The 15,989-nt window shown below is 38.8% G+C and overlaps 1 protein-coding gene across 4 annotated transcripts in view; it reads right to left on the bottom strand.

Moving 5' to 3' along the window:
• Positions 1 to 7,136, bottom strand: part of Cfap43 (cilia and flagella associated protein 43) — a 99,508-nt gene extending 92,372 nt beyond the window's left edge. For all 4 annotated transcript variants that reach the window (XM_074078358.1, XM_074078361.1, XM_074078360.1 and 1 more), the window contains exons 1-3: positions 6,987 to 7,136; positions 5,493 to 5,746; positions 1,695 to 1,791 (exon numbers count right to left, since the gene is read on the bottom strand). In XM_074078358.1, the coding sequence (XP_073934459.1) occupies positions 1,695 to 1,791; positions 5,493 to 5,746; positions 6,987 to 7,051 (416 nt within the window). In that variant the 5' untranslated portion in view covers positions 7,052 to 7,136. The remainder of the gene's footprint in view (positions 1 to 1,694; positions 1,792 to 5,492; positions 5,747 to 6,986) is intronic.
• Positions 7,137 to 15,989: the final 8,853 nt, after the last annotated feature.

The following is a 15,989-nucleotide window of genomic DNA, read 5'->3' as shown; positions in this document are numbered from 1 at the left end:
AAGATCACGGGGCCAGGATTCAGCCTAAGTCTGTTAGACTGAATTGTTAGTGCCCATTCCATTTCAGTTCTGTGTTTAGTAGTCACATGTTGCCCTTAGGAAAGGCATCTTCTACATCTGGAGCCCTCAGAACTTATGCACCTGCCTTCTCTCCCCGGTGCTTCCTCTCCTGTGCATTCAGAATTGTGAGGGGATACATCTCTGTTGGTTAAGTCACTCAATTTGTAGTATTGCAGCCCTACCATCCATCTCCTGTATCTCCTTTATACCTCATTCATTCCCCTAGGTTTGTTTGTACATCCATGCAGTGACGGGCATCCATCAACAGGTCACTAATAAACACAGTATAGTATACCCACACCTTGAACTAGAAAGGAATGACTATTGATACATAGAGCAGCATAAGCAAATGCTAAAACAAGCTGCATGGAAGAAGGCCGACAGAATAGAACACACATTGTATGACTCCCTGCATATGAAATCCTAGAAAAAGCAAACTTGAACCAGGTGCTGGTGGCTCATGCCTATAATCCTAGCTACTTAGGAAGCAGAGACCAGGGGGATCATGGTTTGAAGCCAGCCCAGGCAAACAGTTCACAAGACCCTATCTAGAAAATACCTAACACAAAATGGGCTGGTGGAGTGGCTCAAGGTGTAGGCCTCGAGTTCAAGCCCTGGTACCACCAAAACAACAATAAAAAGCAAACTTGAGTGATAGAAACACACCCATGATTCCTGGGGACAGGGCAGGGATAGGGTAAGAGTATGTGTGGCAAGGGCCAATAAAGAGGGTCTCAAGGGGCACAAGGAAATTTTGGGGGAGATAGGTCATTATATTAATCATGATGGTGGCTTCGTGCGGGTGTACTTAAGTCAAAATTTACATTATATGCTTTACATAGCAGGAGTTTCTATGTCAAATATATTTCAATAAAACTTTTTTTTGTTTGGGTTTTTGTGTGTATGGTGCCAGGTATCCGACCCAGGACCCTGAGTATGCTAGGCAAGAACTTTACCACTGAGCTACATCTCCAGCCCTTCATTCAAGTTATTTTAAAAAACTGTACATAAGATGAATATGACTCTGTGAACCTAGAGTCTTCCATTTTTATGTAAGAAATGCTGTCATTTAAGGAATGTCCTCAACGATTCCTAGAATTTGCTTTTTACTTTCCTTATTAAGATAAATTTCACCTGAAGAGTTTATGGCAGAGTGAATGCAGTCGTGAATTTGGGCACGTGAATGGAGCCAGCACAGACCCAAGCTGTGTCTAATCCACAGGTACTTCCTATAAAGTTGCAGAGTGTGGTAAACGTCCCACTCTTCAGACACATTGTTCTAAAGTCTCTGAAAACTCTAAGACAGAGACCATCTTAAGCTCACCATGAGAAGAAAGCTTGCTAACAACTCAAAAGAACCATTCATTTTCAGAGAAGATGAAACTTTAATTGTATTCTTTACTTGACAAGAGAAATACTGCAGCACATTAATAAAGGAACGATTATCTCAAGTAGTTTTTGCCCTGCCAAATTCCATGCCTAAACATAACAACTTTATAAAAATTATGAATAGGCGTTTTATTCCTTCCTTTTTTCCTTGTTTCAGATTTTCACGTGTATTTCCTTTGATAAAATCCAGGACAAGATTCAATTGTAACCCAGTGAAAGGAAAGCTGCAGGTTGCTAAAACTTACCAGAGGGCCAGTTCAAATTCTGGGAGAGAGGAGCAACTAGCCAGGTAGGTGCCACAGTAACTGAATGAAAGTAGAGTGTAGTCCAGAAGAACGTTGCCTAAAATATAAAATCCATTACAAGGATTTGGTTATCAAATTCAGATTAACTATGGTCCTACAGTTTTTTTCCTTTTCTAGTAATTTTCAGATATTCTAAAGCATTGGACCATTTGGAGTTAAGAGTTCTCCTGGTTGACTTGTAAGACTATGCACAGGAAGCTAAGAGCAAAGTTGAGATCTATTTTAAAAAGATACTAGAGCAAATTAAGACCATTAGTCACGTCTCTAGACTTCAATGCAACACTGAGAATATTGCACCATAAATGTCCTCACATGATTTGAAAAGACCCTAGAAATAGAAGATATCTCATAAATATACAACATTGCAATTAGAACAGTTATTCAAACTTCAAGTACCTTGGGAAGTTGTAATAATTCTAGCTTATTTCCTTATTGTATCCTTAGGTCATATCTGGCCCCTCACTTAGTATCTTACAGTTCTTGGAACAACTATGAGAAGTTCTATTGCCATTTGTATCTCTAGAAGAGGAATGCAACATAACTTTAAAAGTCTTAGCAACATGTTTAAAATGTACGTCATGGGGAAGGGTCCATCTCTGCTTCCCAGGACATGGGGGTTTGATTTCCCTCCCTTTTAACTGTTCACAGGCCTACCTTTTCCTTTTTCAAGGTCATCCTTTATATTTATATTAAAGTCTCTTTTGCTTGCTCTGTGTATATTTAATGGCTGTTTCCTGCTTTTTCATTTTTGTTATTTTAATTCACCATAATATAACCCCAAATTGTGATTTTGCCATTTATTGACTTTATTTAGCATAGCTTAATCAGCAAAGAAAACATGCATTGAGTATTCAATGCACAAGTACGAATAATTTTTCTGAAGAATGAGACCTTAATGATTTTCTACCATTGCTAAATAGATATTTCTACAACATAATAGATGACTGAATATTTTTATTAGTATTATATAATTTTATATCCAACAGTATAACTATTAGAGAATACTATATATTATTGTTGCTATTATAAACATTATTTATTTATTCATTGAATTTAAAAATATGTTTTCTGAAAAAAATACCAAAAGTATAGGGAGAAATTTATATCCTCTGTGATTTTACTACCAAATTTGGCAAACTTCTTTCTGTATATTCTTCTGTGTGTTTACTTATAAAAATACAATAAAGGCAACTTTGCTTTTTATTAGCTAGCGATTGTCATATGTAGTAAATATTCCATTTTTAAAAATGGAATTTGGGCCCACATATAGTGTTGACTCATACTGGTTTTTTGTTTAATTACATCAAAGTTTTTTAAAATCAATTTTTCAATATTTCTTTAAAAAGTGATTTTAAATGTTTGCAATAATACCCTTTAGAGACTGTTTAACTTATTTGACCATATCCACAATACTGGGGATATAGACTGTTTTTCCATCTTTTGCTGTTATGATAGCGCTGTTAACTTCTTTGTGCATAAATCTTCAACCATATTTCCTTAAAACTGAATTCTACTTATCATAATTGGCATATATACTTCCAGAAAGATGTTAAGTTATACTTCTACTTTCAGCAAACCAGAATGCTACCCATTTCATTGCATTCTGTCTAGCAATCATAATCTTGAAAATGTTGTGATGTTGATAGATGGGAAAATCACACCTCAGTGTCAACCACACTTTTTAAAATGAATATTGAGATGGGACTTTTTAAATACATTTGGTCACTAATAATTTTGTGATTTGTTTGAGCCAATTCCTTTCCTATCTTTCTTGTGCTTCTAATTGCTTTATTTTTGATGCTCATAAGTTTTAAATTTGTATGTAATTAAATATTTCAAATCTTTTTGTGTCGGAAAACCACAAAAATCCTAAAATCTTATTTTCAAAATATCTACTCATTTTCTTCTATTTTTCAAATGGATTTGTTTATACTGAGTGCTTATTCTGATGTGATGCATTTTGATATATTATGAGTATCTAATTTGACACTTTCTTCAACTATTCAGTTTTCTTAACATCATTGTTGAATAATTCATATCCTTTTTGAGATATGAAACTTTCTTTCGTCATACACTTAGCTTTTCTAGATTCTGTCTTCTTCAACTCCTTCTCTGATTTGTGGTCCTCGCACCAAATCCACACTCTTAATCCCTAAAGCACCACGATGTTACAAAGACCCTTTGCCTTGCCACCACACCCTTTCAAGTCGTACTCAAATTGTACTTTCTTTTTTCACAGATGAACTTTGGAAACATATAGGTATTTCTTGATCTTGAAAACATGATTAAGCTATGAATTATCTTCTATGATAAATATTAGAAATGTATTTATTTGTAATAACAAGGATTTTACATCTGGAAATTTGTCTGTATGGAGTTAAACACTTTAAGTCAGTGGTTTTTGTCATTTTCTTTATCTAGGTTGCTCATATGTCTTTGGGTTATTTCTAAGTATTTTATCTTCTACTTGCATGGGTATTTATTTTGAAGCCAGCATCTTACTGAGCATTCTTTTATTCACCCTATTATGTTGTTGTACTACTCACAATTTCCTTTCCCATAGTCATATTTTTTTCAGTTTTATATTTTGTCTGATTGGCTACAAATTCCAGGTTGACATTATAATACTAGTGATAATAACAGATGCTGTCGAGGACATATTACTAATTTATTGTGAAGTCTTTTAAGGTTTCATTATTCAATATGAATGTTGGCTAGAGGTTTAAATTAACTTCCCATTGCTTGCACAGAGCTACAGCTTAATAACTAAGCTAGGGAAATTTTAAAGATGAGGGATGAAGTCCACATAGACATTTCTCCCAATATGTTCATGATTGTTTTAAAAGTTGTCTTCCAAATTAAATTTTATAAATATGTGCCCTGACTTCAACCAAACATTTATTTGACTCAAAAGCTCCAAAACTAAGACCAGCCTCAAGCGTGAGCTTTCTCTCTATCTGTGTTAAATGAGGGAATTGTTAGAGGGAGGCTCTAGGATATGTACAGCAGCTTGTTCTGAGTCAGCTGTACCTATGAATAGGTAACTAATAATTCAAACAAGTAACAAACTTTGAGTATTTAGCATATGCACACAAGTGTACACATCTGTCTTTGGCACAATTTTAATAGTAGACTATCTTTTTCATCATTTCATTGGTAGGAAAAGGGAGGCTCAGACTTGTCTTTGTAAGTTATATAAACATTAGTTCACCTGATTTTTTCTATAAAGCATTAGGAAAAAAATCCCATTTTTTCAGAAAAGATCAGGTCAGTCTTCTCACTCAATGTTTTTTAGAGTTTAATATACTTGTGAATCACCAGGAAAGTCTTGTTAAAATGCAGGTACTGATTCAGTACATCTGGGGTGGGTGCCAGTGTCTTCCCTGCTCTGCTTTGTTTTGGGGGTAGGGGACTCTCCATGTTGCCCAAGTTGGTCTCAAATGAGTCCCCTGCCTCAATCAGAGTTGGTAGATCATAGGTGTGTACTGTCATGCCTGGCTCAATTTTTGCATTTTTAAATAGCTTCAACTAGCATCAATGTTGACGGAAAGCAGACCACACTTTGAGTAGCAAAGCTCTAACCTACTTAATTAAACCTTTAGTGATCAGTTTGATTTCTTCTATTTAAAATAAAAACAAATCAAAATACAAACCACCTTCATTTATAAGAACTAAACATGGGTATATCTTATAACAAAATCTTTCAGTTATGGGCATAGGAAAGGTCCCCAAGGATACCTTTTAATGTGTTCCTTCTGGTCAATTCAGGAAAGCTGTATATATGGATAAGGGGTCTTAATCTTCGGTCAGAAAAAGCCACAACTTCATAAGGGACGTTAGTTGCCACGACGCCCACAATTCCATTAACACACTGGAGTAGAGTCTTTTTCTTGGTTTCAATATTAATAAATATTACATAATTTCCAGAAGCATAGCAAATGGTGTCCTCATTGACAAAATGAACATTCTGTTTTGGGAATCCTTGCGCCCATCTTTGGGAAAAGATATGCCATCATCAATATAATACATTTCAAATAAGTTTTCCTTCTTTTGTCTAACAAAGACAGAAGATCATCAACATCTTTGAAACACACATATACTGTTTTCACTCCCTTTCTGCCCGAAATAATCTCTCCCCATCAATGGGCTCTCTAGACAATGGACCATAGAAATTTAAATGTAGCTCAAGTTCCATAGGTCTCCAGATCCTTCTTCAGAGAACTCTTCCGGGAAAGAAAATTCTGACCAAACCTAAGAAAGTCTCAGAAGGATTTCTGAGGTCTCCTATACTTAACAAAATGAAAACAGAGGGAAAAGAGCTTGATTCTAATAGGAAACAGGGTCATCCAGGGTCTTTCTTTTATAATTAGTTTCTCTTTAAAAGTAAACTTTACAAAATAACTTCGAGTAGGCTAGCATGCTTTATGGAATTAGGCCGAATAGGAAAACTGCTTCTTTACCAAGATGAAGAGTATGTGGCTATATTTTAGACTAAAAATACAGACAGAAGAAATGAAATCCACAAAATGAAAAGGACAGAATAAAAGGAACATAAGAAGTGTGTGGTAGATGTATACTGGAAGGAAGGAGAGTCGGAGATAAGGGATTTTCTATTTTTATTTAACTATTAAAGATATGCTTGAAGACGGTGAAGACCAGTTTAAGGACACTGGTTTGTTGAGTACCCCAAGAGATGGAAGAGTACAGCTGGGCTGGCAGAGGATGCTTATGAAATGGAGCTGGGTAATACCCTTGACTGTGGAAGGTATGAAATACCACTTACATCTGCGCAGCAAGCGCCTTATGCTTTTCCAAGTCCACTACAACTGCAAATAAACCCAAAGCGCCTGGATGGGAGTTAGAAGGGAGGGACTGACGTCCCAATTTTGGGAGAAATCATCAGACAAGGATGGGATGAGGGTTGTCCCTGGGATGTGACGGGCAGGTAGACTGAGCCAGAAAGAGAAGGCACAGATGAAAGGTGGAAGAGGGGAATACTGGGTAAGCGAGCGAGGGTTGGGGTCGCAACACTGAATAAGGGAACGGAGGGATCAGACGGAAGAAGCCATACAGGGAGGGAATCTGCTGGGGGTGGGGGTGGGGGCTCGGGTGGCGAAGAGCGGCGTAGGGGGAGCGGGGCTGCGGAACCGGAGGAAGCAGAGCGTTAGGAGCACACGAAGGCCCCGAGTTTCCGCCAGACCCGAGTCCAGCGCGGGGCAGTCGACGCCGCACCTCACGGTCAGGGCCGCGCCGCCGGCGTGGTAGGCAGCCCCGTCTCGCTCTCGGTCGTGCGCCATGCGCGCAGTGTTTCTTTCAGCCGGGCGGTGGGCAGCAAAAGCCCGAGCAGGCGCCGAGAGTACCTGTGACTCCGCCGCCCAGACGGTTGGGCGCCTTAAGCCTCCAATATTTACTCCCGTATCCAGGAGACCGTAAGCCCTGCGCCCATTGGCTCGGCCCTTTGTCCTCGCTCTCTCTCACGCCAAGCGGATTGGTGGAAATGCTACTCACTCTCGGCCAATGGGCGAACGGCGAGCGTTAAGAAGGGCGGGCGCCTTGGACCGGGTGCTACGGCAGTTCGTTCCCTATCAGATAATTACAATAGTGGTAAATATCAAAATAGTTATTAATTTTGAGAGCTGACCGGGCAGAACGTTCTTCCTAGCGTCACGCGGGAAATATTTCATTTACTCTTCCTTTGTGCACTAGCTCCATTTTACTGTTGCGGGAAACGGCGAGGGAAACAGTCACCGAAACCATTTTTACGAGAAGCATGGCGTTTATTACGGTTATGGACTCAGGGGAGATAATTTCTCAAAGCCCTGAGACCTGATCTCTGTCAGGAGCTGGATTAAATACTTACAGAGTTTGTCACTCCAACTCCCTACAGAATGTGGTCACAGTTACAGGACACATTGCACAGGTATCTGGAGGCTTGCAGCTTCACAGACAGTTGCTGGGCAGGTGTCCTGGACAAGTTCCTTTGGGATGTCCCAGTGACCTCTGTGCAAGGTTGTAGTCTGGCAGAATCTTATTAGTTATAGTCATTACCAGGGAAATCGTTTGCATAAAACTCTTCCTTCCCTGCATGCCCATGTTTATTACAGCATTATTCACAATAGTGGAACTATGGAAACAGTCAAGATGCCTCACAACAGGTGAATGGGTGAAGAAAGTTTGGTATTTATATACAATGACTTTTATTTAGCCATAAAGAAGAATGAAGTTTTGTTTGCAGATAATTTGATGGAACTGGAGAACACGATCTTAAGTTACGTTAACCAGGTTCAGAAAGCCAAAGGGCACACATTCTCATATGTGGAATAGAGGCCCAGTACAAATACAAGCAATACCAGATACACATATCAATATATACAGAACATATATCCAAAAGTGGGACTGAGAAGGACACTAAGGGAGGAGGAAAAGAAGGAAAGTGGACAATAATTATGTTATTCAACAATAATGAAATGTACCACATCTGTATAGAACAAGACACAACAAAACACACTAAAAACTGTTGGACAACACAGGATTGGGGGAACAGTGAGGAATTGCAGTGGAGAGGGGTTAGATTGATTTAAGCACAGTACATTTACAGGTAAAATACCAAGGCAAGAACCCCACTAAACAAGGAGCAGGTGCCTAAACAATGAAGGACAAGAGTGTAAAACAGGTCAAGCCAAGTAGAGGGCACTAATGAGAGGAGGACAGTAAATGAAGTAAGTAAAGAAGGTGAATATGTTTGATGTACTTTCTATACAATTATGTGTATGGAACATTCAAAATGTGGGAATTGCCATAATGAGAGGACTAAGGTAGAAAGAACAATGAAAGGATGAACCAATTTGGGACACAATACATATGGGTACGTGGAAATGTCACAATGAAATCCCCTGTGTGGGCTGGTGGAGTGGCTCAAGTGGTAGAGTGCCTGCCTTGCAAGCATGAAGTCAAACCCCAGTACCACAAAAACAATTCCCTGTATAACTATCATAAACAAACAAAAATGCCTTAAAAAAAAGAAGGACATGAAGGTAATACAAGTCTTCTGTTGGGATTTGTACAATGGGAGGTTGGGAGGGCATAAAGAAAGCGTGAAAGAGGGCAAATATGGTGGAAGTATGATGTATTCATGTGTGAAAATGGAACAATGAGACTTGAAACTGTTCTAAAAGGGGCTGGGGGAAGAGAGAAGAGATATAAGGGAGGAAAATGGAGGAGGTGAATCTAAAATATTTTGTTAGCACTTTTGTAAATTCCACATGGTACCCCCCAGTACAACTGTAATATGCTAATAAATTTTTAAAAAGGACCCTTCCTTCATAACTTCCTGGCTTTATTTGATTATTTTTTGATTAGGGTTGATATAAGTGATTTTGATTCTAGCAGCTTCCATGTTTGTTTTTCACCACCTTCTCTCCATTTTTCTCAAAACACCAACTGAGTATCTCCAACATCGCACTAGTTACTTGGAACAAAATAGTGAACAAAACAGATAAAATTCCTTCCTTCTTGATGGGATCCAGTGAGTGGGGAATGACACCCACTTCACTACCCTAACATAGAATTGCAACCCAGAAAAAAGTCCCATACTGCAGCTGCCTGATAAATTCAATGACTTAGGAGACAGAGTTACAGAAGGAACAACTTAATTAATAATAAGTCAGATTGGAAGATGGTGATCAAACACCTTTATGATCAACCTTAAGTGTGGGCCTTTTATGTGAATTTTGCAAGGAAAAGGGTGCAAGTCACAGATGAGTGGACTCTAGGGTTATTAATCTTGGTTTTTCAAATGTCAAAGAGCTTCTCAACCCTGTGAATCTGAAAAAAAAACCACAAATGATTTTTAGGTCTGTTGGTTGATCCATGTCTGGTTTTTGCTATGACTGAGTCCTGCTGCATGCTCTTCTGACTATCATGACCTTTGCTGTAGCTTGGTACTAGGGGACTTTCTGAAAGAGCTTATGTACATTCTTAGCTAGCATTGAAAAAAGAAAACAATTCTAAGGCAGCGAAATGCCTTGTGTTAGGAAGATTTTTCTTCATCCCATTAGGCAGCTTCAGAATTACACATTAAAATAGGAAGAAAAGGGGCATGGTACTAGAATACTTACTTTGGCATCCTTGCCAAATGACAAAGATAATGTTTGGTCAATCTTTAATCCTGAGTCTTCTTCCAGGCCTGTCTGTGCAATTCCTTGCATAATTCAGTTTTAGCGAAGAGTCCTGCTAAGTCAGTTTGGCAAGCCTGGGTGTTTCAATGGAATCAAATTAAAAAGTGGTGTGTGGGTATAGGAAAGCAATACGAGTAAACTCCCTGTATAGCTACCCTTATCTCAACTAGCAAAAACCCTTGGTCCTTCCTATTATTGCTTATATACTCTCTTCAACAAAATTAGAGATAAGGGCAAAATAGTTTCTGCCGGGTAGTGAGGGGGTCAGGGGGGGAGCGGAAGGGGGGGAGGTGGGAAAGGGAGGGGGAGGGGGAAAAAGGGGAGAAATGACCCAAGCATTGTATGCACATATGAATAAAAGAAATTTAAAAAATTATAGCAATATATTATAGAAAAAAAAAAAGTAGTGTGTGAGTATCTTACTCCTAAAACCTTGGCGTTGGGGTTTAGATGAATAGGGAGGCCTCCATCTGGGTTTCAGGTGGTACTTCTGACTGATATTCATGAGGAGATGCCCTGACCTGTGCTCTGTGCTAGGTAACAGAATCATGAGTGGTCTTAGTGTGGAAGGGGAAATATAGGAAAGAATGAACTAGGCAGGATAAATCAGGAAAATCTCTTCCAGTCTTCACTTGGGAAGAATTATGAATGTTGGAACAAAATTTAAGACCTACAAGTTCTTCCTCTAATCAGTGATTCTAGGAGCAGCCATGGGCTTCTTAAGGTGACAACCAATGTGTCCTGCCATTGCTAGAAGGTGCCCAACTCCCCTGCATATACCTTATCCCTCTTCACTTCCTCTTCCCCTTGCAAATCTCCACCTAGCCCCATTAGACAAGTCTGTACAGAATAAGCCTAATCCTCCGTGTTCACTTTATATCTTCAGAGAACTCACCTTTTCTTACAGGCCAAAGAAGCAGTGGTCAATTCAGGTCATTGAACACTAAAACCAAACCAGCCTACAGCTAGTCACAGAGTAATTAGCACTAATTTCCTAATAAAAGTCCATTTTAGGCCTCACTACTATTGGGTTCCAGCCAAATTCCATGATAATCTGAAAGATGAATTTTTGCTGTTTTTCACCCATTAACTAAGTTTTCTAGGGTCATTTAAACAGGGAAAAGATTATACGTATAATAGAAAGTATTTCATTAAGGAAATGATAAATTAATTCTTATTTATTAGCTATTTGCTTCTTGTGAAAGGTAACATGTTTATAAGAAAAGTTGAGTTTGATTTGATTGCCAGCAAGAAAAAAAAAAAGAAAGAAAGATTGCAAAAGCAAGGAGTGGGTGATATTTGTCAGAATAAAAAGAAATGCAAATAACAGATGCCTTTGAGGCAAAGGAATAGCCTACTGTGACAGGGAATATCTGTTTATCCTCTGACAATGGAGCCTTTTCACAGTAGCAATAATAATAAACCACAATTTACTGAGCTCTTCGTAAATGTGTAGGGACTTGGTAAACTTGGTAAAATTTGAGTCCGCCCACTGACCACACTACCTAGGAAACTGGGACTCAGAAAGGTGAGACTCAAGTTTGTACACCCAGTTAGTGGTTGTTGGGTTGGAGCCTGAGTCCACCGGCCTCTGAATCTTGTCTTCTGTGTGGGTATCCTCTCTGCACTGCTGCTACATCCACTTGTGTTTGTATAATAGCGAACTTTTGTTAAGCCGTAACGCTGCTTCTGGCATCTTATAGTCTTATGAATTGTGTTCTGTTTTATCCCTGTTGTGTATACAGGGATTTGAAAGCCACCCAATTTTCAAATGGATTTGTATCCAGATAGTTTTAATTGTCTTAAAGAACTGGGTTTTTGTTTTTGTTTTTCAGATGCACAAACATGAACATTTTTCTGGGAGATGAGGAAAAAATAGGAAATCCTTCATTATTTCCAAAAGTTTTAGAATAAATAATGTAGAAGAGGTTTTGTTTCTATGGAGAGCTTGGGCCAGTTAGTAAGAATTGCTTAATGTTGTTATTTTGTGCATTGATACAGTTTCTTGTCCCAAGTTCTTTTTTTTGGGTGGGGGTGGAGGTGGGAATCAAACCAAGGGCCTTATGTATGCAGGGCAAGTGCTGTACTGAGCTACTGTCCCCCACTTACCTTATTCTTGATGATGAAATAACTATACTTTGCTGAAACATGGGAAAGATTTGTAGATCAACATGCAAGCAAATAAACATGGTTTTAGATAGTGCATTAATAGAGGAGACTGTCACATGGGCCCATCCCTAATTCCAAGGCAAGAATATGAATGGAGACTTATAAACCATTTGTCCAAATGTCTTGAGTTATTTCTTACAATTTAAAAGTCAAACATAAGTTATAAGAATAAAAAAATTAAGAACCCAAATAAAAACTGTTTAAAGGTTAAATTTTGACTTAATTTTTAAATCTTATAAAGTATTTTTATATAAACAAAAATATTTATAATTCAAATGTTTGACATATATCTAGTTGCCAAAGGAAAGAATTATCAGGCTTCACACTTGTTATATCTAAACGTATGTGCATTTATAAATGTAGGAGTGTTATGATTTGGATCTGCATTGTCCCCTCAGTCTCTTGTATATATATGGAGGCTTGGTTCCCCATCTTTTGATGCTTTTGAGAGGTGATTGAACATAAAGGTGTTAGCCTCATGAATGGATTAACCCATTGATGAGTTCATAGTTGAATGTTTGAAATTCCTAGTTGGAGGAAGTAGGCCACTGGGAGGATGCCTTTGAAGAATGTATCTTGTCCCTGGACCTTTTCTGTCTTCCCTATGCTTGCTGGCCTCCATGGAATGAGCAGCCTCCTGTGGCACCTTTTCCCACCGCCATGATGTTTTGGCTCACTATAGGCCTAAATGCAATGGAGCCAGCTGACAGTGGACTGAAACCATGAGCCAAACTAATCCTTCCTTCTTTAAGTTGATTTTCTCAGGTATCTTACCACAGTGATCGAAATCTAACACAAGGAGTAAAAAGATTTGTTCCATATCGCAAACCATTCCTCAGACTCCATACACAGCTACTGCTAATATTGCATTAGTGCCTGGAACTGCAAGTTGAAACCAAAGAGAAGTAAGAAAAGAGTTGTTTGAGTCGTCTCCTGGGGAAGGGTACTTAATTATGCAAGAAGCAGCACCAAGTGAAGAAGTACGTTCAGGCACTCTGAAAGGAAGGAATGGACAAATTCATCCACCTGTCTTTTTTCTTATCTAAGCACTTTTGCTATTCAAATTCTCACCCTCCTTCAGAAGTTTCCACTTCTGACATCAGCAGAGAAAAGCACCAGTCTCACAGCATTCAAACACAGTAGCCTATTGTTTCAAGGACATATGTGGACAAATGTGAAGTCACAATAGCAGAGGTTTAGAGTTACACTTGTGCACGGGGAGCACTGAGTGCTGAATTTCACATGTAGGGGCATGGGCCTTCTAAATAATGGCCCCCCCACCCCTGGACACCCCTTGCAGGGTCTGTGGATGGTACTATGTCACATAAGTTTGACAAACTTGTACTTAGTGAATGATAAAATAACATAGGTGCAAGACTTTGTAGATGATAAAAGAGGAAAATAATGGAAATTACAAAAAGAACAGCAAAATACAACAGAAGATTAACAAAAAGTCAGGAAGTTGCCCCTGGAGGCAGACCTAGCTGTGAAGTGGGAAAACTTCTGAGATGGCTTGGAGCCTTAGAGTCTGGGCAGTTTTGCAAAACACTGACATACATAGACTCTAACATGGGCATCATTTTGGTGAATTTAAGAGCTATTACTGGACAAAACCACAAATAAGTTTGCATTCTATCATAAATACCACTTAAAATAACACTTTGAGAGAATATCAAGTACTATGCATTTGAAGGTCCTCATTTACTATCATTTCCTGTTCAAACTGAATTATCTCAAGACTTAAGATCCTTTGCCAGGTAATCACAACTACTCAGGACACAGGCTGGCAGGCCCAGAGTTCAAAGCCAACCTGGGCAATGTTAGCGATAGTTTATCTCAAAATAAAGCAAAATGAAAATAAAAGAGCTGGAAGTGTAGCTCAAGTGGTACAATCCTTGCCTAATAAGTATGAGGCCCTGGGCCCAATCCTCAGCACTGACAACAACAACAACAACAAATATTTAAGCTCCTCCTCCAAAGCATCAAAGCTCATCTTGACACCAGATTTCAGAGGGGGTGGGGATCTTACAGCATGGAAACAGTAGAAATGAGACCAACTTACGTTGCATGAACAAGACAGGCACAGCTTTTTTATTGGGATGTCAGTCCAAGCTGGACTCAAATGGAAGTGATTCAGCAGGAATAGAGAAGGGATCAGCCTGCTGTTCTTTGAATGAAAGAAAACAGCCTACTTTTATTGATTTTTCTGAGATGGACTAAAGGTTAGTAATTGTCCATTGTCACAGGCATGGTTTCAAAAGACGTTCTCCTTCTGTATACAAGCATTTGGACCTTGAGGTTTTCAGACTAAGGGGTGATCGACTTAACACAGGAACTGTGAATTTCTCCTGTTGTTGATGTCATCATCTTGCATAAACACCGTGACCTCATGGTTTGGTCTGGGCCTTATGGTAAGGCCGAGCAACAGTGAGTACTTGAGCTTCTGAGAAAGCAGTAGATCAGAGTCAAAGAAACACATCTGCTCCAAAAGACGATAATCAAATTATAGTCTGGACAAAACATTTCTCAAGTGATCAACATGTCTACAGGCAGAGCTGAGTAGAGTCTTAGTCAAAGCTTGAGGCAGCAAAAGAGACAGACTTGACATGAAAAAAGTGAAGCCAAGCCTTTTATCCCATTTCAGTCATTTATCACATATCCTAGGCTCAAGTGAAGAGTCAGGTTTTTTGCAAAAGCAGTGTGCTTCAATGTAACCTAGGCAACTGTTATCATAACTTGCATGTTGGAAGTGTTTTCTTACAGCAAAGCTAGTGGAGAACTAATAATGTATTGCTCAGCTGTGTAACCTCCAAAATTAGTGGGTTTTACGTCAACTAAGAGCAAATGCTATGATTCTGATCTAACAGATTGTTTAATATCAAGGTTGATTCAAGGGGCTTACCAAGAGCATTTCTCTTAGTAACAATTCTACCATGTCTTTGTCGTTTATGTGGCCATCTTGAACCTTACTAATTGTAGGTTGGTCTAGTCATTCGAGGCTCCCAGCCTGTAAGCATTCTGGCCTCATGGCCTAATCTGGTGTTTTATGACAAAGCTGTTGAAAGCATACTTTTAATGGGTAAAGGTTAAGAACCCAGACTTTATTTGCCTTTAGTCCCCTTGCAGTGGTCCCTACCTGTCTCAATCTGTCTTAACTTCTCACAAAATTCAAAGCTTAAAAGCAGTGAAAATCCATTGATGTATTCTATTTTATACCTTTTCACATGACTTCCTGTCAATATCTTTGGCTTTAGTCTTTCATGTTGCTGTGTTCCTTTAGATTAGAGACAAACAATGCTTTCCAAAAACACACATGTTCTGTGGCTTTTTCACTGGTAGAAACTTTGTATGGTAAGTTAAGGATCAGGAATTTTGTTATATTCAATGACAAAAACTTGAGTTAACTATAACATGTAGCTGAAGTGGTGAATATATGTAACTTCAGATTATACTCTCAGAAGATCTGAGACTTAAACAAAAGAACCTTCAACCTAAAATTTCATGGTTCTTTTCTATCTCTGGCTCTTAGAAGGTATGTGATCACTGGGAAAGTCACTTGACTTCATCATCTGAAAGTGAACCTGACAATATTTCCCTGGCTACCCTCACAGGGTGTTTGTGAGGATCAGATTAAAATGCTATACAATAAAAGGACTTTTATCCAAGCATGGCACATGTGTGTAATCCCAGCACTTGGGAGGCTGAGGTAGGAGGATCATGAGTCTGAGACCATGGCAAGCTACGTAGCAAGCTCTTGTCTCAAACAAACAAACAAATAAGGACTTATATATAAAGTGTTGAATACAGATGTATAGTCCTGTTACATATTTCAAGTTATTCCCTCAGCTGTCGGCCTGAGCAGGATATCCTGTATACAGGAGAGTATGGT

Source organism: Castor canadensis, chromosome 7 (genome assembly GCF_047511655.1).
Source record: "Castor canadensis chromosome 7, mCasCan1.hap1v2, whole genome shotgun sequence".
Lineage (NCBI taxonomy): Eukaryota > Metazoa > Chordata > Mammalia > Rodentia > Castoridae > Castor > Castor canadensis.
The sequence above is the reverse complement of the archived record's forward strand: the minus strand, read 5'-3'. Positions and strand labels throughout refer to the sequence as shown.